The following is a 24,513-nucleotide window of genomic DNA, read 5'->3' on the forward strand; positions in this document are numbered from 1 at the left end:
CACATGCGAAGAGTTGGTATCATTGTTGCTCATGCTCTAGTCAAGTTTGCTTTAGATTCGACTAATACTGTTTAGATTGAGGAAATTCTTCCATGTATTGCTTTTGTTGTTGCAACCGATTCAGTTCACGTTTAAATGAAATTGTTTCTGTTAAAAAAAACAAATAACAGCTATCTTTGCAGCTAACACTTTTTCTTACAATATTTTAAACGACCAGCCTTACAGAAGGCACCGGGACAAATAATTTAGAAGTATCTAGATTTTTTTTCATAGAATTTGCATCATTAGGAAAATGAAATACCAATCAATTCTCTCTCTCTCTTTTTTTTTTCTCTCTCAAATTCCGAGGAAAATGAAATACCAATCAATAATACATTAATAACCCAGAAAAACATGTGCCAAGAAGGCCATGACAAGGAAGAAGACAACCAATGACAACGAAATCGACAGATAGGAGATGTGGAGGACAATCTTAAGGGCCCCATTGATCCTCTACAAATCTAAATAAGTGGATAGGGCATACACATATTGATATTCTTCTAGAAATAGAACCATAACAATTTTGTTTCACTTATCTAACATTACTCTTATCACAAGACGCCTGTGACAGCTAAGGCATCATTTTATGCAGTGTGTGACCAGTTGAAGATAAAAATAACACGCCATAAGATTTGGATTTCATCCAACATATGGACTGAACAATTCTAAATTTCAATATCAACATGATTTTTAAACTTGACCACGTTATGTGTCATCAAAAAATCCAAACTATTTTATCATATGAATTATTCTTAAATCTAATCTCAAACTTTTTACAATTTGAGCAAATCTTAACCAAAATTAATAATGTTTTTACCTATCTTCCTAAAGATTACAAGAACCTAAACAATAGATAACAAACTTAACTATGTACGGACACTTGTCACTCCCCTGAACTCTCACAGGAGCTTCCAAGATTCGATGTTATGTCATGCACTAAAACCCGGATTATGTTGCTTCCTCCGGATGATCTTGAAAGATACATGCACTCCTGAAGGTCTGCATCACATGCTATCAAAACCCATTCATTATCATCGTCCATGTACTTGATATCAAATGTGCCAACCTCAAGTTTCAATCTTTTGGAAACTTCTTCTTTCAATTCCACAATGCCACAGTTCAAAGAGACCCTAAACCTTATGATATCTTCTCTATATGTTGCCTTAATAGTTACAGTCTTCATTTCTTTTCTAGCTGCAAAAGGCGTCGCTGAATTATTGATAGTATCTATGCATTGTTTAGGAGGAGCCAGATGTGATGAACCTGGAAAGTTGTTACCACAAGCTTCTGGAGCCATATCCTCCAAAATGGCCTCAGCTACTGAAGGACACAAATTTCTCAAGTCTTTCGAACTTCCAGCGTCCTCTATTAGCAATCCTCCAAATGGCTCTTGAAGTTCTGCTATCACATTGTCCACCATACGGTGAGCAGTTGGAGAGTTTAAAGCATTAGTCGGCTGCATTCCTGGCTCTGGCGATCTCCTCAACACAACATGTTGTTCATTGTTGGATGGAATGAACAGATCTTTTATGGTTGGAATTTCAATTGGGGGACTACCGTGGCATGAACCATGAGAAGTAGGGTTTGTGCTATCTTCGCTCGAGCCACTCCTAGTTCTATTCCTTTTTCGGTCCTTTCCAATTTCCTGAATAGTCACGCCTTTACCATTAATCACTTCTTTCTCAAGACTATGTTTCCTTCCTCCTAGCAATTGATTTTCCATTACAATCTGTAAGTTTGTTTCTGATACTTTAGAGGCATCAAATTCATTCTCTTTCATCTGAGGCTCTGACGGCCTATTGCTTAACGAGCCTTGCTGGCTGGACTTATTCAGAGTAGAAGGCTCAGGAAATGAACTAACAATTGGAAGTTGATTATTACCAAGAGAATTCAAATCAAACGCTCCTTCAGCGCCTTGGACAGATTCAATAACACGTTTGAGCTTGGATAGGGAACGGTTAACCTTGTTGATCTTTCGAGATGGCCAACGAGATATCCCATGCTGCCTGCAGATACGCTTCATTGTAGTAGGGCAAACTGTACAACAAGAATATATCCAAGAAATTTGTGTTAAAGCTACTGCTTTCTTTCATGATTCTTAGATAACAAACTACTACTGTTTGTTTTTTACAAAAAAACAGTTTGTATGTTTCGATTGCGTAATACATTCTTTGGTAATTGTATATTTCCAGATAGCAGCAGATTTGTAAAGATAAAATAACCACAAGATGCACTTCATTGTAGTAGAGTATGCATGTGTATTCTTAGAGAATTATAAAATGTTAATATTAGATGAATATATGTTTCCAGCTAGCAGCAGATTAATAAAGATAAAATCACATCACACTATATGTCAGAGTATGAACGTACCACCAAGGCTCTTTGCAGCATCTTTAAGACTCCCAGCAAAATAACGTTGTAGAACTTCAAGACTAATTGATTTCTCAGTTTTTCCACGTTTCCTCTCTGAGGGTTTCTTTATGTTTTTATTCCCTAAGGTAGACATCGGATCAACACTTCCACCTACATTTTCACCACGAACCTCTGATGGATCCTGTGGTACTCCCTCCTCTTCGTCCTCCATATTTGGTGAGGCATCGGGTCTAGGTGGTGATTTAATAGATTGAGCAATAGGAATAGATTCGGTTCTAAGACGAATGCCTTCATCAGTTGCTTCAATAATTTCAATTGAACCATTTTCCTCGAGTTCAACACCAGCAGCAATGTTAAGACTCTGAAAATGCTGTTTCATTGTTGAAAATATGGATCCCAACAGCGTCTTCTGTTCATGAAATTCAGTGATCCCAGGAGGCAGAAAAAACTCTAATACATAATCGTCATTTCCTGTATGAAAACTCCGCAAACAGATTGCAAAACAGCTTGTTAACCCAAACATGAGAGCATAATGAACCAAAGGGTAATCTGTCTTGCAGAACTGGGTAATGTTTGTGCAGAAGCTCATGGTTTGAGACAAAAACGCCCTACCCGCAACACCTTGACCTTGTTGTAAGTGATGCTCGACACATGCCTCTCTGAAGCCCCATAAATGAGCATCTACAATATAGGCTGCTGCCTCAGTTGTCGACATGCATACTTGCCCCATGCAACTACCATCAAAACTCGAACAACTTTTCTTGAAACCGCCACCATGAGCCAAAACACTCCTATGCCTACAGGGAACCCATGTTTGGGCTAGAGGTAGATTATGAGTTTCACACACCACTGTCAATATCTCTAAGATCTCCGATAATGCATTTTGACGCCCTTCATTGCAAATCTGATTTAAAAGCATTGCCAAGTTATATCTGTGGGAATCCAGGGGTAAGCGATAGAACAATAACAACTTTATCTAGATATAACAGATTGGGATGCATCATACATGATTAAAAGAAATCAGGATATGCATTTACACTAACATACAATGAGAATCCAGTATTTTCCAATTATTTTTAAAATGCGGTTACAAATAGGCTTATGTTGCAAGTGTGAATCATTGTCATTGGCTGTCGGTGCAAAACTAATTTATACTGACTGCGTACCTCCATTAACTCAAAAAAAAAAATACCTGAGTGAATGGATGGTCCAAAAACTCTGAGCTCCTCAAATTTACTGCCTGAAAGGAAACCAAAAGCAGGTGATTGAGGAATCTAAATATGTTTATAGTTATTCAAAATCTCTACCATTGAAAACTTGATATAAAATGTATAGATATCAGTTCGTCACATGGTAATCACAAAACATAAGAAAATCATAATAATTAGGATAGATGGCAAGGTTGAAAGAAACTCAACCTCTAGGGCTTTGCAGATTTTTTCAACCTCAGGAGCATAGTTAATCTTTAGTGAAGTCATGATCAACTCTATCACACCGATACACGACTGCAACGAAGGTTCAAATACAGGCAAAGCCAAGGTTCCACGAACGTTGTAATGTTGAGCATGATCTCGGCGGGGATACTCTTTATTAGAATAGTACAGAACATTGGGAGACCATTCTGGTAGTTTCTGCTGAAAAACTCGACCAGGAAGTCCTAGAGTTCCATCGTTCTCTCCATCCACAGAAAACATGTACATCAGGGAGACCGTTCTATACTGATTGAGTCCATTACTATGCGGATCAAGGACAAAGGGTTGACCTGAAGTTGTAAGTACATACCGATTACCATTCCTCACAGGTGCCCAAACCTGAGCCAGAACATTCAGTTCAGTCCACTCTTTAAAGTAACGAAGCGCTTGTGTCATCTTTTCCTTGATTACACAATATCCATCCAAATTCTCTATTGGTGGCAAAAGAGGTGGCAAAAGTGTTTTGTTGTCGTCTTTCTCCACCAGCTTCTCAGTTATTGAATTTGAATCACCTGAAAAACAGTAGCTTTAGTTAGAAGAAATGCAGCTCTCCCATAAACTGCAAAATAAAATACATGTTTAGCACCACATGACATTGGACTGGATTATGAAAACTTCACAGCTATTATATTAATAGCTCAAAAATACAATTATATCTAGAACTTTCAATTTCAAACCTTATAAATACTCAGAATCATAATAACAAATGTAGCATGTACTTGTATAAGGTAAAAGCCCAAGAAAGCAATTACCAGGCAACTCTAGCCATGAAGCCATGAAACTTCAGCTGTTCAATTTAGAAGAGGGAGACAAAAACAAATTCAATTTCAATCACATAAAGTCCTTCTACATAATCAACACGAACTTCAAGCAGTGTAGTAGGTTATTGATATTTTTTTATTAAAAAAAATTCTTTAATACAACCAAATTCACAAGTAAAATTAGGCACACACAAACTCATTATACATTAAGGGAAAATCATTATAAACTCTAAAATTCACATATTACATTTTAAAATCAAACAAAGCAAAATTAGTTGCATCAAAATCAAGTTACAGTCAACTAGGAACTAATTAAGCAAGTTCAAAAGATTCATAAAACTTTCGAAAATGAAGTCAACAGAAAAAGAATCTAAAAAGAACAAAACAAAACATACAAGAGAAGATCTTGTGGCAATCAGATAAAGCTGAAGCTGCAAGTTTGCCATCTTCTCCATCAGTAAAAGTCCAAAGAGGAGAAGAAGGTTGATCAGAGATGTTTGAAAATAAAAAAGGTGACATGGGATTGGTGATAAAGGACATGTGATCCAAAGGCCATGATGTTTCTAAATCTAGGTCAAAATCCATAGAACAACCATGTTCTTCTAATGATGTTTTTGTCTTGGGAGGAAAGTCTTGATTTTCTTCTTCAGGTTCTGACATTTTTTCTCAAGATCCTGTTTGTGGGTGTGATGCAAAAGTGATAAAGATTGGAACTTTGTGTAGAACAATTTCAGCAAAGGAAATGAAAACAAATGGGTAAATTGAAGAATGCATAGATAGTATAATGGTTCTACCACCTGCAAGTTGAGACAAAAGTGTGAATAAATTATTCAATAAACTTAAAAGAAAAAAAGAAAAAGAGCAACTTTTTACTAATTAATCATTAAACAATCATTTTCGTCTTAAATGTATATTTTGTTATTATTATAATTTTAAATTTGTTGAAATTATAGAATATTATACATGCATATCTTTTGTTATTAATTTTATAGATTAAATTGACTATTTTATGACTAAACTAACTAACCAATTTAAATAGCAACTAAATTGATTAATGTCCATATAAGTATACCTAGTTGATATAGACAAGACAATACATTACGTTATAGTTTAAACTCTAAATATCTCATTTATTCACTTTAAAAAGTGAATTCTAACCACATATTTAACAAAAAAGAAGATGTATCGAGGAATGAAAGACAAACTGCAATAAAATGCGCTGCTAACATTTTTTAAAATCAAAATAGTTTTCTTTATAGGAATAGGAATGACCGACATGATTATTATTTATTTACTATAAAAGTTACTTTGCCATTGTGATTTGTGGGCACCAACTACCAAAAGGAAGGGTAATTGCACTTGTCTTTGTCTTGGATTATTTTATTTGTAAGTTGTAACAACAGTTTCAAACCACTAGGGTTCGAGGAAAGGAACAAAAATAGGAAAGGATGGAAAAATTGACTACGATACAATCCTAAAGATTTGTAGACAAAGATGATAAATCCTGTTATGTGGTTGTAGCAGCATATAAATGAAGTTAGTTGTTTGTATGTTTGTGATGTGTTGTGCTTGTGTACATGAAAATGCATGCAATCACATTTCTTGCTGAGAAAATGGTTGGTTCGAATTGAATGGTTCCCACTTCCCATGATAAGAATATGCCATGCCCTTAAGATTACACTTTTTTTCCTTTATGATGAGAATGGTTGAGATATTCCATCAAAAAATGCTTGATATTATGTTGTAGAACGTTGTTTTTTCTTCCACAAAATCACACAGGAATAAGAGGTTGATTTGAGGGGGGAGTAAAGTGGTGAAAAATGTATGTGGAAAACAGTGGAATAGATTCTTCCATGTCACATTTCTATCTAGTGAAATCTTCACTATCCATAAAAGAAGATATAGATACTTCAAAATATTTAAATAAGATTTGTATGCATTTTTAGTCAACTTCTTTTTGGAGTTATAGTCACGTTTTTTTTAAGGGAAATTCTACGGTGAAGTCATTAAATTGACTTTTTCAGAGAAGTTATCCTACATCCAATAATAATGCGCCACATTGTTGAATGATGTCATGTGTGTTGACTGTTGTATGGTATATACCGTGTATCTGCTCAATATGTACCACCGTAGACTAGCTTTTTTGAACTATCAGATTAAGCAATTCACTAGTGTTATTGTGTTCATAATCTCCTTTTTGATTTTTTCTTCCTTCTATTTCAAAAAATATTTAAATAAACCTTTTTATGATAATCCTTTTTATAAAAAAATATTTCATTATTAAAAATAAATAAACCAAGGAAGATTATGAACATCATCACCATCTTCATACCTTCATCATCTTCTTTATTGAACAAAAAATAAAATAACTACTCAAATACATCTCCAAATAACATGAATCTCAATATTTTCTTCATCTCCATTTTCTAATCAACACAAAAGTCAATTACCCTAATTTAAATCCAACTCTTGATGGACACAAGTAGAGTGTTAATTGCGGCTGCTATGCGACAATATATACTCTCAGTGGATTAGTTGCAGAATTATACAGATTGAATCAAGAGCAACTATGCTTTTAATTAATTTCCAGCAATTAAAAAGTAATTTTTTATCAAATTGAGACGACAAATCTCTATGATAGATGCACAAAAGAAGTGATGTGGTCAGGCTGAAAATTAGTATGTCCATCATGTTATTGGTTCAGCGAGTACTCGTTTATGGGGCAACAATATTGGTTAAAGTATCAACGACGTGAATTGAGAGGAAAAATATAATTATCGTAAATATGGTGACTTTAACCCAATCCATTTTTTCAATTTTAATTTAAAACAATTTATATAATCATCATTTTCGTCTTAATAGTTTTTAGGCTTAATTGAACCTTAGGTACTCTAACTTATTTTTTTGGCTTAATAGGAAAATGTTAACATTAAAAACGTACTAATAAGTAATAATTACCATTAAAACGCCCTTAAAAAAACTAGCATTTCCGTTTCTTCTTAAAAAAAAAGCATTAAAAACGTATTAAGTGTGATTCAATTTATACAGCTAGCATTAAATACGTATTAAGTGTGATTGCAGAATAAAAATTATTATATTTTTTTAAAGAAGAAATATTGGCATTGAAAATTTATTTAAAAACAGTATCGAAAATGGCTAATTAGCTCGGAAATTTGCGTTAATAACGATATCGAAAACATCTTACGTTTCAGAAAAAGAAAAAAAAAATCAAAAACATCACACAGAAATTTACTTTAATGCATAAGTTTTTTTTTTATATATTATACACTTTTAAATTTTTAAAAGGAAGTCATTTTCTTGAAAAAAAGGTTTTATATTAAATAATGACAAGTTAATTTGGAGAGTAAGAGATTGAAAATTTTTTAGGCATTAATTGTATGTGGTTGAATCATGGAAAAAAAAGATAAATATTATTCATATCTTTAATATAAGATAATTATTATCATATGTTTTATTTAAATATAATTTTTTAGACAATGATTAAATATATTTTCTTAATTATAAACATTTTTTAAAATTGTATAAGATAAATAAGTTTCCATAATATTGTGTGCAACCTATAATATTCTAAAAAAAAATTATGCAAAATTTAAAACAATTTAAGATATTGAGTATAAAGTATTTTATTTTTAATTTAATTCAAAAAGAAGTGTTGAATGGGAGGGAGGTCTGAGCTTTGAGAGGGAAGTAGGTGTGCAAAATCAAAATTGTAACCACCATATCATCTATCTTTTAATGTCTAAAATCGAAATATATTATATATAATATATATAAGCATGTTATATCTACATTTTTTTTTATTATGTAATTTCTTTTTCTCTCATGAACATGATGAATAAGTTGATGAAGATATGATATGAAGAAGATGAAGGAAAGATGAAGATGTTGATTTAATAAAAATCTGGAAGAGAGAGAATATAAATAAATAAAGAAAGAAAAATAAAGAGGAGAGAAAATTGGTACTAGAAGAAAAATCATGTGTAGATGGTGTACCACAATAACATAGAGATCAAGTAAATCTAACCATTAAAATCATGAAATAAAGTTTTCCTTCACTTACGCTACCGTAGACCGCACTACACTGGAACATGATTAGGGTTTTTGACGTGTCATCATTTAAAATCTGATTGACCTATTCAAACGACTTCACCGAAGAAATCATTTTCCTGACTTCATCATAGAAGCTCCCTTTTTTTAATGAAATATAATTTTGATTCGGATAAATGTCCATTAATTACTTTATTTCAAGAAAGAAATATATCAAAACTCTTCAATTTACATACTTATTCTTTGCTAATGTGTTATATTGAATAATTTCAATATGAGTGCTGAAAACACTTCCACCTTCTAGTGCTAGTCACTGTTATAAACAAAAATTTACAAATTAGATTAATTTAGTTAGACTAATTTATTATGTGAAATTAATGACGATCTCATCATTTTATGTGAGGTTCATTTCTAAAGTGTAGAATCTATATTAATTTCATCAAATAATAGAATCAATATTAGAAAGAATATTAATAAAACAATGTTCATAACATTTTTTGTAATACTACCTCTAATTCTATTTATAAGAAAAATTTGACTTTGTAGTTTTATTGTTTAATTAATATATTCAGTTTATAAAGATCGGATACTACTTATTATAGTCATTGGAATGCGAGACAAAATGGAATTTCGACACAATATGATTGACATAGAAAAAGGTATAACCAAATCTGTCCACCCTTCTTCTTGATAAACCAACCCCAAGCAACATGTTTAATCTACTCCACAACGTGTTTAATCTTCACAATATGTTTAAAAATTACACGATTTCTATCTAGCCAAGCTAACCATAGTATCGTTAACCAAATAAGATATTTTAGGTCTCAAATCTGTAGTTTAATTGATGAATTAAGGGACATCAAAAGAGTTTAAAATTGGAAGTTCCGAGTTCAAATGCTGAAAACTAACATAACTAATTTAACTTTAATTAACATTTCTCTATTAAAAAAAAAGATAAGATACTTAATCTCTTCTGTATTTTCCTATTAAACAGACAAGTTGCCTCTTAAAATATTTATTATTTTCTATAGTAAAGTACTATGTAGATTGTACCCTAAAAAAAGTACTATAGACTACGGATACGAGTATAAGAAATTATGAACCCCATAGAGTTTTAAATTCCGGAATTAAATACCTAATTCAGTATATACTATATTTAGGAATCGACGAAAAATTAATATATAGTAGTAAAATCCAATGCAACAAAGTCAATGTGCAAATGAATCCTTAGTGACATCCAATATAACACCAGTTTTTGTTTGATGACTGTGGATAATGTTTGCTTGTAAGTTAGCATCACTTGAAGATTATTTTATGTTTTACAGATTAAAATGGCAAGTAAAGAAAGAACGAAAGAAAACAGACAGGATGAAGATTAATTAAATTATATAATTTCATTTAAATACACATCTTTGACAGAATACACTTAATGCATAGTGATATGGACTTCACGTAAATCTAATCACGAAATAAATTAATTGATCAACGTAATTATGTAAGGTTGGGTTTGGTGTTTGTGGTGTTCATACACTAAATGACACTTTATTTGTAAAAACAATTTTTTTATCACTCTCTAAACTCAATGGTGGAAAATGAACAAGATGATATATTGATACTCCTTTTTTATCAATAATTAATGAACAATGACATTTTAACAATCATTTGGTACAATCTTTTTGACAATCTTTTTTCTCTCTCTTTTCATTGGTCGAAAACAAAGTAGAGAAAAAGAAAGAGAGAAAATAAGAATATAATGTGAGTATGAGAGAAAAAATTATCTAAAAATTATCACAAAATAATTGTACAAATATCATTTCTCATAATTAATTGATACTCCTTAAATCATTGTGTGTGCTGTAATGAAATTAAATTAAATCTACTATACTGTGAGTCCAAAACATATAGGCTGGAGCATACAACTTGGTGGCTATCTAATCTAACCGCAAATGAGGGCATATTGATTAATTTATGTTCCAATCACAATCAGGTACAATGTGAATGAGAATATATAAATATATTTAGCTTAGTTACTTAAATTGTCTTATATTTTCCTTCAAAAAAAAACATAGGGATGTTTATTTAAAAAAAAATAACAAGGATTAGATGAGATTAAAACTCTTGATAAAATAAAATGATGCCCTATATATTCCTACCTAACTAGATTGGTCGACCAAATAAATACTTTTACTTTGAATAACCGGTTTTTTTTAGTTGTACGACTTTTTTTAATTACTCCTTGTAGAATAGTATATATTAATTTAAGCATATTTATATTTTGGTCAAATGCATCTATAGGTCTTTAAGTTTTTCATTTTTTTCAAAGTCGTCCTTTAAGTTTCAAAAGTCTCAAACAAGTCCTTTTAATTTTTGAATCGTTTCAAACAACCTATTGTAGATAACATAGTTGGTAATTGCTTCCTTGATCTCATCTTTGGTACCAAATCTGGCTCCTAACACCCACTTAAAATTAGTCATCTTTTTAGGCATGACAAATGGTGGATAATGTTTTTTGTTGCTATCATCTAAATTATCACCATCATCCTCTAAAGGACTTGTTTGAAACGATTCAAAAACTAAAAAAACTTGTTTGGGACTTTTGAAACTTAAAAGGACTTGTTTGAGACTTTTGAAACTTAAAAGACGACTTTGGGAAAAACGAAAAACTTAAAAGGACCTTTAGATTTGACCTTATATTTTTAATAACTACATGTAAAATGTAAATATTTAATCGATCCGGGGGTTGAATATAAAAAACAATCGAATAGATCAAGTTTGCAAGATTTCAAATAATAATTCAATAATATGCATTTCATTATCATGGTTCTGATTTAAGGAAAAACTTCATAAAACAAATATATGCCACTTGACAAGACAACCCACATAATTGTAAAAAAAAAAAAAAGACAACCCACAAACGTTCCTTTTATATATTTGCTTAGATTAGAATAGATTCAAGTTTTTCTAATGAACCTCTTTACTTAATTCAGTCAAAAAGGCACTACTGCCTCTTTAATTATATATTTTCCAACAAAAAATCTACTACACTCTATAACATTTACGATATTGTTGGACTGATTCAAGATGTTGCCTATATTTTATTGTTTCCCCCCACTATCGTGGAATGTCACTAATCATCTACAAATATACTAAATCCTTAATATGCAATATTCAGCGCAACCATAATATTATTTATTTATTTTTAATGAACCTCAACTATACTAACTTGAGTGGGATTTAATATTAATCGTTCATTTGCATAAACGATGACGTATGAAATGATGGAAATTATTGGCCCTATTTGACTTGAACATAATTCTTATTAGTTTATGTCAATTGAAGTGCTGATATTTGATAGCAAAATAATATAAGTGGAATTCGGTACAAGTGGTGTGGCCTTTTTAGAATTGCTGATTGCAGAGATAGTACACGTTTATTGAAAAAGTTGTGATACAATGCAAATTTGACATTATTTCTCACAAGTTGTATACTAACTGGGATTATAGTTTCTTTAATCCCAATATCATAACAATACCTCGTACAAATCCTAGAACAAATGTTGTATAGGATATTCAGGAGAAGGATCCAAAATCATACATGTGAAACAGAAAGAGACAAAAACTCTACTTAAATCAATCTACACTTTACTTTGACTAAAAATAATATGAAAAGCAGATGAAAATATTTTTATTAGTTAACACCATTACATATATACTCGGATTGATGTTGAGGGCGGAGAGATAGCACCATTACATTACATAAAAAAAAAAAAAAAGATTGCTATTGGAAAATTTACAATTGCAGGTTTTGTAAAGAGTTTCTGGACAACATTTTTAGAAAGGAAAAAGAAGCGTTTGTGGACCTAACCCAATGCAAAACAAGTGAAGAACCAGCTGATAGTCGTGACTATGATTGGGAAGAAGTGTTAAGTTGAAAATTAATTTAGCATTTTTTTGAACAAATATTAGTATGTTAAATGTTACGAGAATATGGCGGCGGATGTCTTAGCCAAGAATGGGCAAGGTTAAGCCATGTTTTCCTCTCATTGGTGGGATGCTCCCCCTCCTTTTGTTCTTCACCTTCTCTACGGGGATAGTTTTGGGCTTCCTTTTTCTAGAATGAACATATAAGTCTTCTTTGTATACGGTTCAGGCCGCTCCTGAGATTTATAACATTTCTTATTTGATAAAAAAAAATGTTGGTATTTTCTCTCTTACTAGGATTTGAATTGAACTTTAACTCTTTTAATCTCTTAAAACTTAGCCAAGGGAGTTATCCATCCCACAAAAATTAATTTAGTGTGACTAATCTTCATACACAAGAATTAGAAAACTTCTAACTGTTAGTTTAAAATATCTCAATCTCTTACCACTCGGACCAACTAAATGTCGATATCATGTGCAATGTTGTAACTATTATTTCCTCTTTTATGGACACATAACCTATTATTTCCTAAAAAAACTACATTGATGATATTTTCTTAATAGTTACTATTAACCTCAAAATTGTGTTTACTAAATTAATCTCAACGGAAACTAGCTTTCTTAATTGTTTTTTTTTACCCGATCCACATGGGCCAGCCACAATTGTGATAAAGATAATCGTTCTTTAAGCTGCCAAAACTGCTCTCCCACACCCCATCGGCAGTTGCCATTCGCTGTCCAAAAAACGCTCTTTATGAACGCTAGTCACCTGCCGTTGGGGGGATTTAGGGCTCGGGAGAGCAATATTTGCAGCTTAAAGAGCAATTATCTATGATAAGTAAAGCAACATAAGAATGATCCATTGTAACTTAGATGCCATTTTGACCATCCCTAGCATCAGTTCAACAGTATACATAAAAATAAAAATATAAAACACAAATTTTACACATTTGAATGCTTGCTTCTAGAGAATTTTGTGCAGATACGCAATTCCAAACACATTTAGAGTTTTTAATAGCAAAGACTGGAAAGAAGCACCCTTATAACTTTGCCATTTCCCAACACAAGAATGGTCCTTTGTATGCAAATTGAAACCATGTTATAGTTTATTTGGTCACCTCAGGATAAACATCTTTTACGTCAGGTTCGAGTTCGCTCATCTTCACTATCCCAAAGCATGTTGACGTATTGAAGGCTTATTAAAAATAAAATAAAAATTGCTGTATTTTGGAACATATAACTTCAATTTTATCTTTTCCAATGCAGAAATGTAATCTTCATCTTCTTTCCTTTTATTTTATGGTATACGAATAAAAAGATCAAGACATGATAACCTGAACATTTAATGGCAATTTTCTTAAGTAGCATGATTAAAGATTATCAGTGAATTTACAACTGTCATATTTTTGCTATAATAAAACCACCAATTAACAGATTAAACTTCTACCTCGCGGTCCTTATCATTGACATTCGGAATGTTTCCTTCCCATAACTCGAGTAGCTCATTTTTCATCCAAGAGATCACAATTACAGGTCCCAAGGTAGAAGGCACCTACACAAACAAAGATAAAGAACTTTGTTAAGGGTGAAACAGACAGTTCGGTTTTGAAGCCCCATACTACTAGTTAAAAATTAAGAAGCTAGCTGTAGAAAGATTTGCAAAATAAAAAATTTACTTAATTACATATACAAATTTAATATAGGATGCAAAATGGGATTGGTTCCTCTATCTCTATGTACTATTTATATTAATATAGGATATTTACATTGCATGAGATGAATGAGTAAATGAAGATTCTTCTTGACTCTTGAAAACATAGCTCCATTCACAATCATGAGATTCATGACCATGGATTGTGGTATTTCATAGTTTGAAATTCAACCAAACAAATAACTTAGAAAAATATTTGGGTATAGATGAATATGAGGTATGTAATGTAACATGAAGTTTATGCACAAACTGGACAATAAGTGACCTGACAATTATTTTGACAATATCTGATTTAGGTAACAGATTTTGACAAACAAATTGCATGCATCAAGTGGCTCAGTGCCAGTGGAGGAAACAGGTTCACATAGATAATGGATTTATGGATGAATCTCTGATCCTCATATCAACAAAACGGGGTTTGGACTTGCATATTCCGACAAAATTATGTACTCGACTATAACACAGTATTTTAGTATGAATAGATAGATAAAAATAGTGTTCTTATAAACTAGAAAGAGAAATAAATAGTGAAAATTATGTAGATTAAGCAATAACTAAACTAAACTTTCATTAATATGTTCCTTAATATGTTCTATAAACTAAACTTTTCCCACAGTCGAAACAAAATAAGATACTCCTTCTGTTCCTTTTTACTTGTCGCTTTTTCAGAAATTATTTGTTCATTTTTACTTGTCATTTTAATTAATTACTGTTTTGTGAATAATACTCTTAATAATTGATTGTAGAGAGAGAAATAAGTGAACTGACATAATAAACAGTTAAGGATATTATAGGAAAAAGATAAACTATTTCATTTTCATCAAAAGTACCCAACAATTTATCAGTGTTCTTGGTACGTGTAAATAACAAAAAAATGACAAGTAGAAAGGAATGGAGGTAGATTTTTCCGATTAAAAAATGACAAGTAAAACATTAATTTCGTCCTTTAGTTATGCTATTGTTCCGATTTTTCCCTTTGTATTGTTGGGAGTCGTCATTCCTCTCTCCTCTAACTAATTAAGTGCTTTGATGGCTGTTCCTTGCGGTTCACTACCAAAAGAAAGTTGTTCCTTGTGGTATTTTAATTGACTCTCCACTACCTATAGTTCACATTTATAACGGCACACAAAAACTGTTCGGTGAATTTTGTTTCACATCCTAATAGAGAGAGAGAGAGAGACGCAAAAATTAAATGCTTATAGGTTTATCTATAAAAAAAACTAATTATGGATATATACGTCAGAAAATAATTAACGCAGAGGATAATTTAGAAAGAGGTATTACATTATGGAGAAGTAAAATTCTCAAAAAGGTCTAATAATAGGGGACGGAGGTAATAATTGAGAGTAATAACAGAAGTTATAGAATGAATTACTATTAATTAGTATTGAGAAGTATAGTCGACAATAACACATATACGATGATAATTTTTTTTTTTGAAAAAACAGAATTACCAGATAAAGAAGAGCAGGTTGAGGTGAGTGACTCAAGACACCAGCTGCTAAAGCAGTTACCAGGCCAATGGCATATCCAGGCAGCGCATACCATATGTATTTGTGCCCCTTTGAAGAATGTAAATCAGTGAGATTGATTGTATCCCTGCTCTTGCGATAATCAAAGCAGAGAACCAAAGCCAGCAGCATCCCAGGGATGGCCTACAAAAAGATAAGCAAACATCATGAAACACCAAATACAGAAGCTTAGAAGAAGTGGGACTAGCAAACTTTATTGAATTCAGGATTAGCTTAGGTCGACACAGAACTGTAATGATATTTTAAGCTTTAAGCCACAGTATTTGATGGTGTGTATGCAAACAAACACACGTGATGCACTGAAGCACAGAGAAAGCTTCGATCACAATATGCTCCCTGGCCCCTACGTAAATATTGCATAACTCACAACAAAAATTTCACTCAAATTAGACAAAATTGGCAGAATATGCCCAATTCAACCTACTTGATGCAAGAGAAGTTAGAGAAAGGAGAGGGGGAGGAGGTTACAGTAAAAACTTCAGTATTGTGAACAATGACAACCTCTTCTTTTTCATGTTCTTTTATCACTACTCTTGCATGATATATGGCAGAATATTTCACCATGAAGGTATTCAAAAATCATAGTAAGTGAAAATCCACACAACCCACATAACACGTAACAAAACATGGTTTAGCAAGAAAACAAGGAAGAAAAGTTCATATCAGTAAACGCAAAGCAACATACTCCTTCATGTGAAGTAAGCAATAAAATACAGTCTATCCGTTAGAAACAGTTAACACATAGACTCATAGAGTAATAATTCTAAGAGGGTAAGAATGTGATACCATGTCTCCTAAACCAAGCATCATGAAGTCGGATGCACTCTGTCCTGGAACAACACCGCCCAACAAATTTCGTGGAAAGACAATCTTTACAGGTAACTCCAATTTCTTTGTTATTAGTTGCAACCCAGGAAGACTTAAACTATTAGCAACAGTGTGCATAGGATTTGATGCTTGCTGTGTTGCTACAGACACCATGACATTTGCCCCGAAAAATCTTTCAGAGTAGAAAACCCAGAAAATGTCATATACAAACAAACAAAGGAGGAGCATTGCACAAATCTTGATGTTTGGAAGACGCACATGGCTTACAAATGCAATGCATATAGATATTCCCAACAGATTGTTCAGTATCCAATGACCAGAAACAAGCCAAGCAACTACTGTAAAAGTGCATGTAAACAATAGCATTGCTTGGATTCGTGTAAAAGATTTTGAGCAACAGCGTGAAACATAAGGATCAGCCAAACCAAACTGTGACTTCAAATAGGCAGCATAAGGAGACAGGACGAAGAAAAGGGACGACGCAGCAGCTATGGCAGTAAATGCCGTGAGAAACTGTGAAACCGATGAGAACAAGTAGAACATCAGAACCAAGCTAAAAGAGCTCATAACCGGGATCATCAATGCTTGAGACCTATCCAATGTAATGGATGCTTCTGACATGTGATGATTACGCTCCATTTCTTTCCCATAATTTAGAGCTCGAAAAGCAGCTCCAAATGTCACAGCTACAGCTGTGGCGATAAGCGTAACCGGTGCAGGCTCTAGCAAATACACAAGCTTCCAAAGGGATTCCATCTACAATTATCTTTAATTCCAACTTATATTCATAGAAACACAACCAAATACCTATAACTTCGCAGCCAAAGCTGCAAAGTTTTTTTTTTTGGAATGCAAAAACCTAAACAGTTAAAACCGTGCAACCTGCATATAGAAAAAGAAGATTATAAACACATGCACGCATTTTATTGAAAATAAATAAATAAAAATCACCCCTTCCAGAACCCCCTTGTTCAATTTTGTATTACTACAACCAAATTTAACATTCTTTGAATCTTGAACTATCTGAAGCAAACGAACCCAACAGAAAAAATTGAAATTATAATTTCTTTTAACCTAATTTGATGATCAATGTTTTCTTTCTACCTAGTAATTAAACCTAATAACATACCTAAAAACCCTAATCAACCCATTAAATCGATTAAACGGATCGATTTTCCAAGAAACGATCAAAATTGAAGAGGAAGATTAAAGGCGTGATCTGAAATTGGGAAATTAGGGTTTCGGGACTACCTTGGACTGTTGAAAGAGGTTTGAGAGAACCCTTCGCTGAAACGAGGATACCACTACCCTTTTTCTTGAGAGTGAAGTGAATCTCACTCTATTCCTATTTTCTATTGCACCCCTTTACTTTACTTCCTTTCCAAAATCCCCCCTTTTTGGATTACGTTTCTATATCATGAAGGGGCGATTCTTTCTTTTCTTTTTATTAGTTGAATTGAAGGGGCCAAATTCGGTGCAGAGCAAAAAATATAATCCCTCCGTCCTAATTTATAAGCAAAAAAAACATTAATTCACACTTATTAAGACAACTAACACTTAGTGATTTGAGGTATAATTTTTTGTGTTCCTTTGGAATAAGTTTCATGGAAATATGTAAAAATAATTCTCATTGGTTAAAAATTATGGAGAAAATAAAAAGGTGAACAAATTAAATGCAACATGTATTTAATTTTACATTGGAAAAGATGATTTGTTTGAAATAACATAAAAATAGCATAAAAGTTGGTTTTTTTTGCTTATATTTTGAGACAAAGAAAATTAGATTTTTTTGCTTATATTTTAAGACGGAGTAAATTCTTGTGAAAAAAAACAAAAAATATAAATTAATAAAAGGGTTTTTTTTTAAGGAAAAAACTACAAATCATTAAGAAAAAGTATATTAGAAAGTTTTTTTTTTTTTTTTGGAAAGCTAAGGAGCAATGAGACAAAAAAAAAAAAAAGAGAGTGAAACATCTAAGCTCTAAGGAACTAGGTTCGCATAAAGTTGATAGAAAGAAGGTTTGTAATGTCGGTGGGAAGGGAGTCGTGGACTAAGAGATGAATGCTAGAAGAATCTTAAAGTTTAACTAGAAAGTCCGCACAACTATTTGCTTCTCGAAGATTGTGAATAATGCGAACATGTCAATCTTGAGGAAAAATGTTTTTGATGTCTTGAATAAAAGTAACAACATATTTGTGAAACCTTTGAGTTGGAAGCTTGAGAAGATAAACGCACTGAACAGGATGTGTGAAACAAATTATACCATGGTAATTCGACTCCTTAACCAATAATAGCTCGTGATGAATAGCATGGAGCTCAGCTATCAGAAAAATGTATCGATAAAGCATTTTGTAATTAAAAGAAGAAAATTCAAAAATTTGACACCATTCTCTAACGTCAAACCGGGTTGCAAGACCATTTGCAACAAGAGCCTCTTTGATAATATGATACTACTCAATCTCATCGGTGTTATTGCAAATTTGATGAATATTTTTGCCAACATTTGATACAAATGAGTATAAATGAAACCAACTTTTAGAAGAGTTATTGCATTTAAAGATTCAATAAAGACATGAGTTTTTTTAATCCTCTACTCCACATCGATTTCAAACAATTGAAAATTCCCTGAGAATGTGTTTGGATGAGGAAATTGAATTTTTTTAAAGAATTTAGAATTATAGGCAATTTTCATTATCATACTTTTGTTTAAAATGTTTTTTGAAAGACCATTCTCTTTCATTTTTCAATACTTTTATTTGGATGGAGTAATACAAAATTTCATTAACATCATTTTTGGGGAACCTTTATAAAATTTATTTTTTATGGCCAAATCTGGGAATTGAAATTAGGAGTCAATTTGTAGTTTTTGAAAATTTTGGTGGGTCAAATTGCAATTTTTGAAATTTGAGGGGTCATTTTGCATTTTTTATGAAAATTCATATATTCAATGCATTGAAAATTGAACTATTTAACTTTTTTAAATAACAATTTCTTAATCCAAAATCCTTAAAGAATGCACTCGTTGGCAATACCCTTCTTTATAAACAAATTGAGTCTATCTTAATTTTTTCTCCTCCTCATACTTTATCTCCCTTGTTAGAATGAGAAGGAGAACGAGCTAAAATATTACTCAGTAAGAAGAAGATCAATAGTAAATTGCCTACCTCCCTGAAGCACCAACTACCATCCGAGTCCACATAACTACCAACGGTTTAGTGCAAAGACACCATGTGGTATGCTCCCCATGAGCCGAGGGATAGGTTGTGAACACCACAAGTCGTTCTAAAAGTCAACCATTTGATGATTTTTTTTTTTTTACGCAAATCAGACGGGGTACTAGAAATTGATTTAAGAATAAACAATATACAAATTAAATCCCATATATACATATAGAGTGGTGTGAAGGAATGTGCCTGCACAAAGTTTTCATAATTCTTTTTAGTGGTATAATTTGTTTTTATACTATGCAGAAGCCAGAAGGGCATGCCCTTGCACCCTTCACATAACCTTTGTTTCTTAACCCAGCCAATCACACAAGTAAAATTCTACAAGTTGCTTCCCAATATAAAAAAGTCTGCTCAAATAAAGAACAAATGGTCAATTTAGTCTTTAAACTATCACCATTTTTCAAATTAAGTCTCTAAATTATATAAGTATAATACATTGTCTCTAAAGTATATAAGATTCGTCAATTTAATCTCTGTTATTGAGATGTTTGTGACTAAATTGATGAATTTTTATATACTATAGTGATTAAATTGAAAATTTTATATAAATCAAAAACTACAATTATATTTACGTAGTTTATGGACTAAGTTGGAAAACTAAGGGGGCGTTTGTTTTTGGGAAACACAAATTATTCCCAGGAATAACATACCTCGGAATGAAAATATCAAAATTTGATTCTTGGGTATTTGTTAAAAAAAGTGTTTGGCAAATAACTTGACATTCCTGGAAAAATTGGAAGTTACAATTTTTTTTTTTAAATCTATGCATAATATCATGGGAATGCACATTCCCATCTCTTTACATGGGAATATATTCATGGAAATAATGGAAGTTATGGGAAGTTACTCCATTCCCAGGAACCTTTATACCTAGGAATATTTTTTTCTCAACCTCATAACAAACATGGATATAATCATTCCCTAACCATGTATTCCCGGGAATGTCATTCTTAACCTTGAAACAAACACCCCCCTAACAGTGATTTATAGACTAAATTGACAGTTTATTCATTCCAATAAAAACAAAATACAAACACGCATATATTACAAAAACACATCATACACTACTGGTTTATATAGATAATGCCCTTACTATTCAAAAAATTTGTATCCGTCGATGTGTACGCGTCCAAATTACAAAATACTTGTGATCAAACAATTATTTCCTCTTACTTACGGTTAAAAGTTGAACCCAAACCAAATTTTTACGCCCTAACAATTGCAATGACTCAAGGGACTTTAAGGGCCATAAGTACTACAAAATCACAAGATTTACAAATATAATGATTTTACACAAGTAATAACGCAAAATATGCAATTTTACGGTATGATAGAGCGAGAGATAAACTGTTCGAGCTATTATCCAAATTCCAAAGGTATTAAATAATGTTTAGACCGACAAAAATAATTTTGTTTGCTGCTGCATAGTATATGTATAAAATAGTACTGACTGATAGTGATTGAACATGACATTATTTTGGCTGCATGTGGAAGTCATGCATATTCTACACTACATTTCATTGCTTGCCATTTCCAAACCTCATTTATTTTCTTCCGTAATGAGTTGTAAAACAAACTTATTTTTCTTTCTTTTTGTTGATAAAAAACAATATAATGATTAAGAACATAATGAGAGTATAAAAAAGAAATTTGTCAAAAATTTACCACAAAATAGTTGTATAAATATCATTGCTCGATCTTCATTTAACATAAGGCAACATTATAAAAAGAAAAAAAACGCCAAGTAAAAAAATAACACGGTCAACTCTCACTCGCCCACCCTATCACACACAAAATAACACTGGCATACAGTTACACCGGTAAAAATGTTATCACATAAAGTTTTTTTTATTTTGGTCAAGTTATCACATATAATTTATTTCCAATAAAAATATGATTTTATTGATGTCTACTCCTAGTTCCTAACTCTACCGAACAATTTACAGAATAAATTACGGCGAACACAAGTTGGCAAACAAAAAGGACCTACCACGATTAGGTTCCCAGGTTGCAAAGTCTACACCTCTTGCTTTCTTTCTATTTCTACTCTCATCGTCGCAATCAAAAAGACCTCACAGCTGTACCTGTACTAGTAGTCTTGTTAGAGAATGCGGCTAATGACCCAAAAATCCCCACCTCACCTATAGATACATAGATTCATAACTTATGCTATGTTCCAAAACATGCATGATGCATTGACTTTATACACTACCATACACCAACTCTAATATCCAATAATATCCCATGAGAAACCCTTTCGGAAAGAGAAAAGAATCTCATAAGAAATAAGAAATCTTTTTTTTTTTTTTAGCTTTCGCACCGGTTTCCGACCCACTAAAGGTGAACGACTAATCCGGCTTATGCGTAGTGGCATGCGCACTGGCCAAGCGTTGTTCCTCCTGAGAATCGAACCCGGTATTCCCAGGGTACGTCCTTGGAAGGAGCTCCTTGCCACTGAAGCCCAAAAAATCTTTGAGTACACAATGCTATATGAATGAATTTAATGTTATATGATAATCAAAATTGATTTTAAATGGATTAATTTATTTTGCACTTTTTTCCCCTAATAATTTTCACATCCAGATATCATTTCACCACAATTTTGCAGAAACTTCAATTGTAGCTTTACTATTGACGTGTGTTGTTCTCAATGAGAAAACAAATACACCAGCTTAGTAAAATTGTTTGTTGCTAAAAGTGAACCGATAATAATTTATTAAAATAAAATTGATATATAAAGGGTATAAACGGTTTTACACAATCAACAAATTACAAAAATCATATGTGTAACTTTAAAAGTAGGTATGATTAAAATAAACTATTTTTAATGATTGAACACTTACGATTAATTCATAAATACTATATAGAGTAAACTGTTTGTTCGCCAAGACATCATGAAATGCCTAATATTTTGCCAACTACTTCAGTCTATGACTTTAGCTTAAAACACGACATGTGGTTGTTAAATAGTCGATAAATAAACTTCGCGATGTTATAACAACATTTTCTCTATTAAGAAATTTAACATTTTCCTATAAACAATATATTTGCACTAATAGTATTTAGGAAAGAGAAAACGAGAAATATTATGAACACTTTTTAATAAGATCATTTACTATGCTAAAAAATTTTCAATACCCTTCAACACCCATTTTTTCAATTCTCAACACTCCAAATCACTTTCTCTCTATTAATTCAACATCCACCTCTGCAATAGTTTTTTCATTCAACACCCTACCCCACCACCTTTTATTTCTTATTCTTATTTAATTTTATATTTTTGTTTTTATAATTACATAAAATTATCGATTATAATTAAATTAAAATAATACAATTAACTATTTTTTTTGGAAAAACAAAATTTTTGTAAAATAATTTATTTTTATTTTTCTTAAATTAAAATGCAAGACAACAAACTAAACACACGACACACATATAAGTTAAAATGCAAGACAACAAACTATGCATACAACACACAAGTATGATATGGATTAAAGTCGTTTGGAACAGAGGATGGGTGATTAAAATTTGATGCAAAATCAAAAGGGTTAAATATATTTTTGGTCCCTATAAATATGTCAATTTTTCGTTTTAGTCCCTCTAAAATTTTCCTTCAACTTTTAGTCCCTATAAAGTTTTCAATCACTACTTTTGGTCCCTATTTTTGATTTAATTTTTGTATTTTTTAATGAAATTGTACAGAAATGTGTCAAATATTCTAAAAAACAATTCCTAAAAAAAATTAGATTTTTTTAACAAAACACAAATTAAATATGAATTTTTAACCATAAATAATATAAAAATTCATATTAAATTCATGTTTTGTTAAAAAATTCTTAATTTTTTTTGGAGTCATTCTTATAATATTTTGAATTTTTCTGGAAAATTTTATTAAATAATATGAATTATACATATGAGTTTACTTTAAAAGAGAGACCAAAAATGAAGATTGAAAACTTTATAGGGACTAAAAGTTGAAGGAAAATTTTAGAGGGACTAAAATGAAAAGTTGACATATTTATAGAGACCAAAAACATATTTAACCCAAACCAAAATTATGCATGTTTTGAAGATGTTGATTTGAAATTGATTTGGATTTTGAGGATGTTGGTTGGGAAATTGATTTGGGTGTTGATAATTGTTGGGATTTTGGTAGCTAAATGGGTAATCTGAAGAATTTTGGGTGTTGAATTTATTATTATTGGGATCCATTTCACTAAACAAAGACTAAAACTTCAAAAGAAATGCTAATAATAAGATTAAGAGAGTGAAAATTTTGGTTTTTTTTTTTCTGTGTCCAAATCAAATGATCCAAGTCTCTATTTGTAGAGAAAAAAAATATCACGAATTTTGGTAAAAATAAAATAAAAATTTGCTATGAAATAATTGAGTTCAAATTATTAAGAAGATAAAAATCCAAGCAGTCAATCGTAACAAACCACGTGTCACAGCTTTATCCATAATTTTTTCTCTCTCCGCGTCCCCCTGCCAGCGACGCGCCTTGTCGGCGCGTATCCCACATGCGCCCAACTTGGCAAACGGCGTCGGGCCATGTGTCCCCTGCGGTCAGACTTTCAAGAT

General features: G+C 31.8%; 2 protein-coding genes across 5 annotated transcripts; both read right to left on the reverse strand.

The window, feature by feature from the left end:
* Window positions 1–655: 655 nt before the first annotated feature.
* LOC11421138 (protein NLP6) lies at window positions 656–5,456 on the reverse strand. 2 transcript variants are annotated; one of them, XM_013614204.3, is made up of 6 exons: window positions 5,041–5,183; window positions 4,637–4,671; window positions 3,831–4,396; window positions 3,605–3,652; window positions 2,410–3,316; window positions 656–2,076 (listed from the first exon to the last, which is right to left on the reverse strand). In XM_013614204.3, exons 2-6 carry the CDS (start codon window positions 4,659–4,661, stop codon window positions 923–925), a joined length of 2,700 nt encoding a protein of 899 aa, XP_013469658.2. In that variant the 5' UTR covers window positions 4,662–4,671; window positions 5,041–5,183; the 3' UTR covers window positions 656–922. The 2 variants fall into 2 exon arrangements, with proteins under 2 accessions (XP_013469658.2, XP_003592270.2); XM_003592222.4 differs by lacking the exon at window positions 4,637–4,671 and having other exon boundaries at window positions 5,041–5,456.
* Window positions 5,457–13,229: 7,773 nt separating this feature from the next.
* Window positions 13,230–18,182, reverse strand: LOC11418801 (signal peptide peptidase-like 1). 3 transcript variants are annotated; one of them, XM_039829924.1, is made up of 5 exons: window positions 17,956–18,182; window positions 16,663–17,586; window positions 15,799–15,999; window positions 14,081–14,185; window positions 13,230–13,402 (listed from the first exon to the last, which is right to left on the reverse strand). In XM_039829924.1, exons 2-5 carry the CDS (start codon window positions 17,458–17,460, stop codon window positions 13,319–13,321), a joined length of 1,188 nt encoding a protein of 395 aa, XP_039685858.1. In that variant the 5' UTR covers window positions 17,461–17,586; window positions 17,956–18,182; the 3' UTR covers window positions 13,230–13,318. The 3 variants fall into 3 exon arrangements, with proteins under 3 accessions (XP_039685858.1, XP_039685859.1, XP_024625128.1); XM_039829925.1 differs by having other exon boundaries at window positions 17,834–18,101; XM_024769360.2 differs by lacking the exon at window positions 13,230–13,402 and adding an exon at window positions 13,473–13,967.
* Window positions 18,183–24,513: the final 6,331 nt, after the last annotated feature.

This window comes from Medicago truncatula, chromosome 1, assembly GCF_003473485.1.
Source record: "Medicago truncatula cultivar Jemalong A17 chromosome 1, MtrunA17r5.0-ANR, whole genome shotgun sequence".
Taxonomy (NCBI): domain Eukaryota; kingdom Viridiplantae; phylum Streptophyta; class Magnoliopsida; order Fabales; family Fabaceae; genus Medicago; species Medicago truncatula.

What these genes read in the sequence shown, in the direction of transcription:
- LOC11421138 (XM_003592222.4), bottom strand. Translation starts at nt 5,305, where the DNA reads ATGTCAGAACCTGAAGAAGAAAATCAAGACTTTCCTCCCAAGACAAAA. An exon ending in AAATCTGCAAAGCCCTAGAG is followed by an intron (nt 3,653 to 3,830) that starts GTTGAGTTTCTT and finishes GTTTCCTTTCAG; the next exon opens with GCAGTAAATTTGAGGAGCTC. An exon ending in TGGACCATCCATTCACTCAG is followed by an intron (nt 3,317 to 3,604) that starts GTATTTTTTTTT and finishes CTTTTAAATCAG; the next exon opens with ATTTGCAATGAAGGGCGTCA.
- LOC11418801 (XM_039829924.1), bottom strand. Translation starts at nt 17,460, where the DNA reads ATGGAATCCCTTTGGAAGCTTGTGTATTTGCTAGAGCCTGCACCGGTT. An exon ending in TGCTTGGTTTAGGAGACATG is followed by an intron (nt 16,000 to 16,662) that starts GTATCACATTCT and finishes ATCTTTTTGTAG; the next exon opens with GCCATCCCTGGGATGCTGCT. An exon ending in TCAATGATAAGGACCGCGAG is followed by an intron (nt 13,403 to 14,080) that starts GTAGAAGTTTAA and finishes CCCCAACGGCAG; the next exon opens with GTGACTAGCGTTCATAAAGA.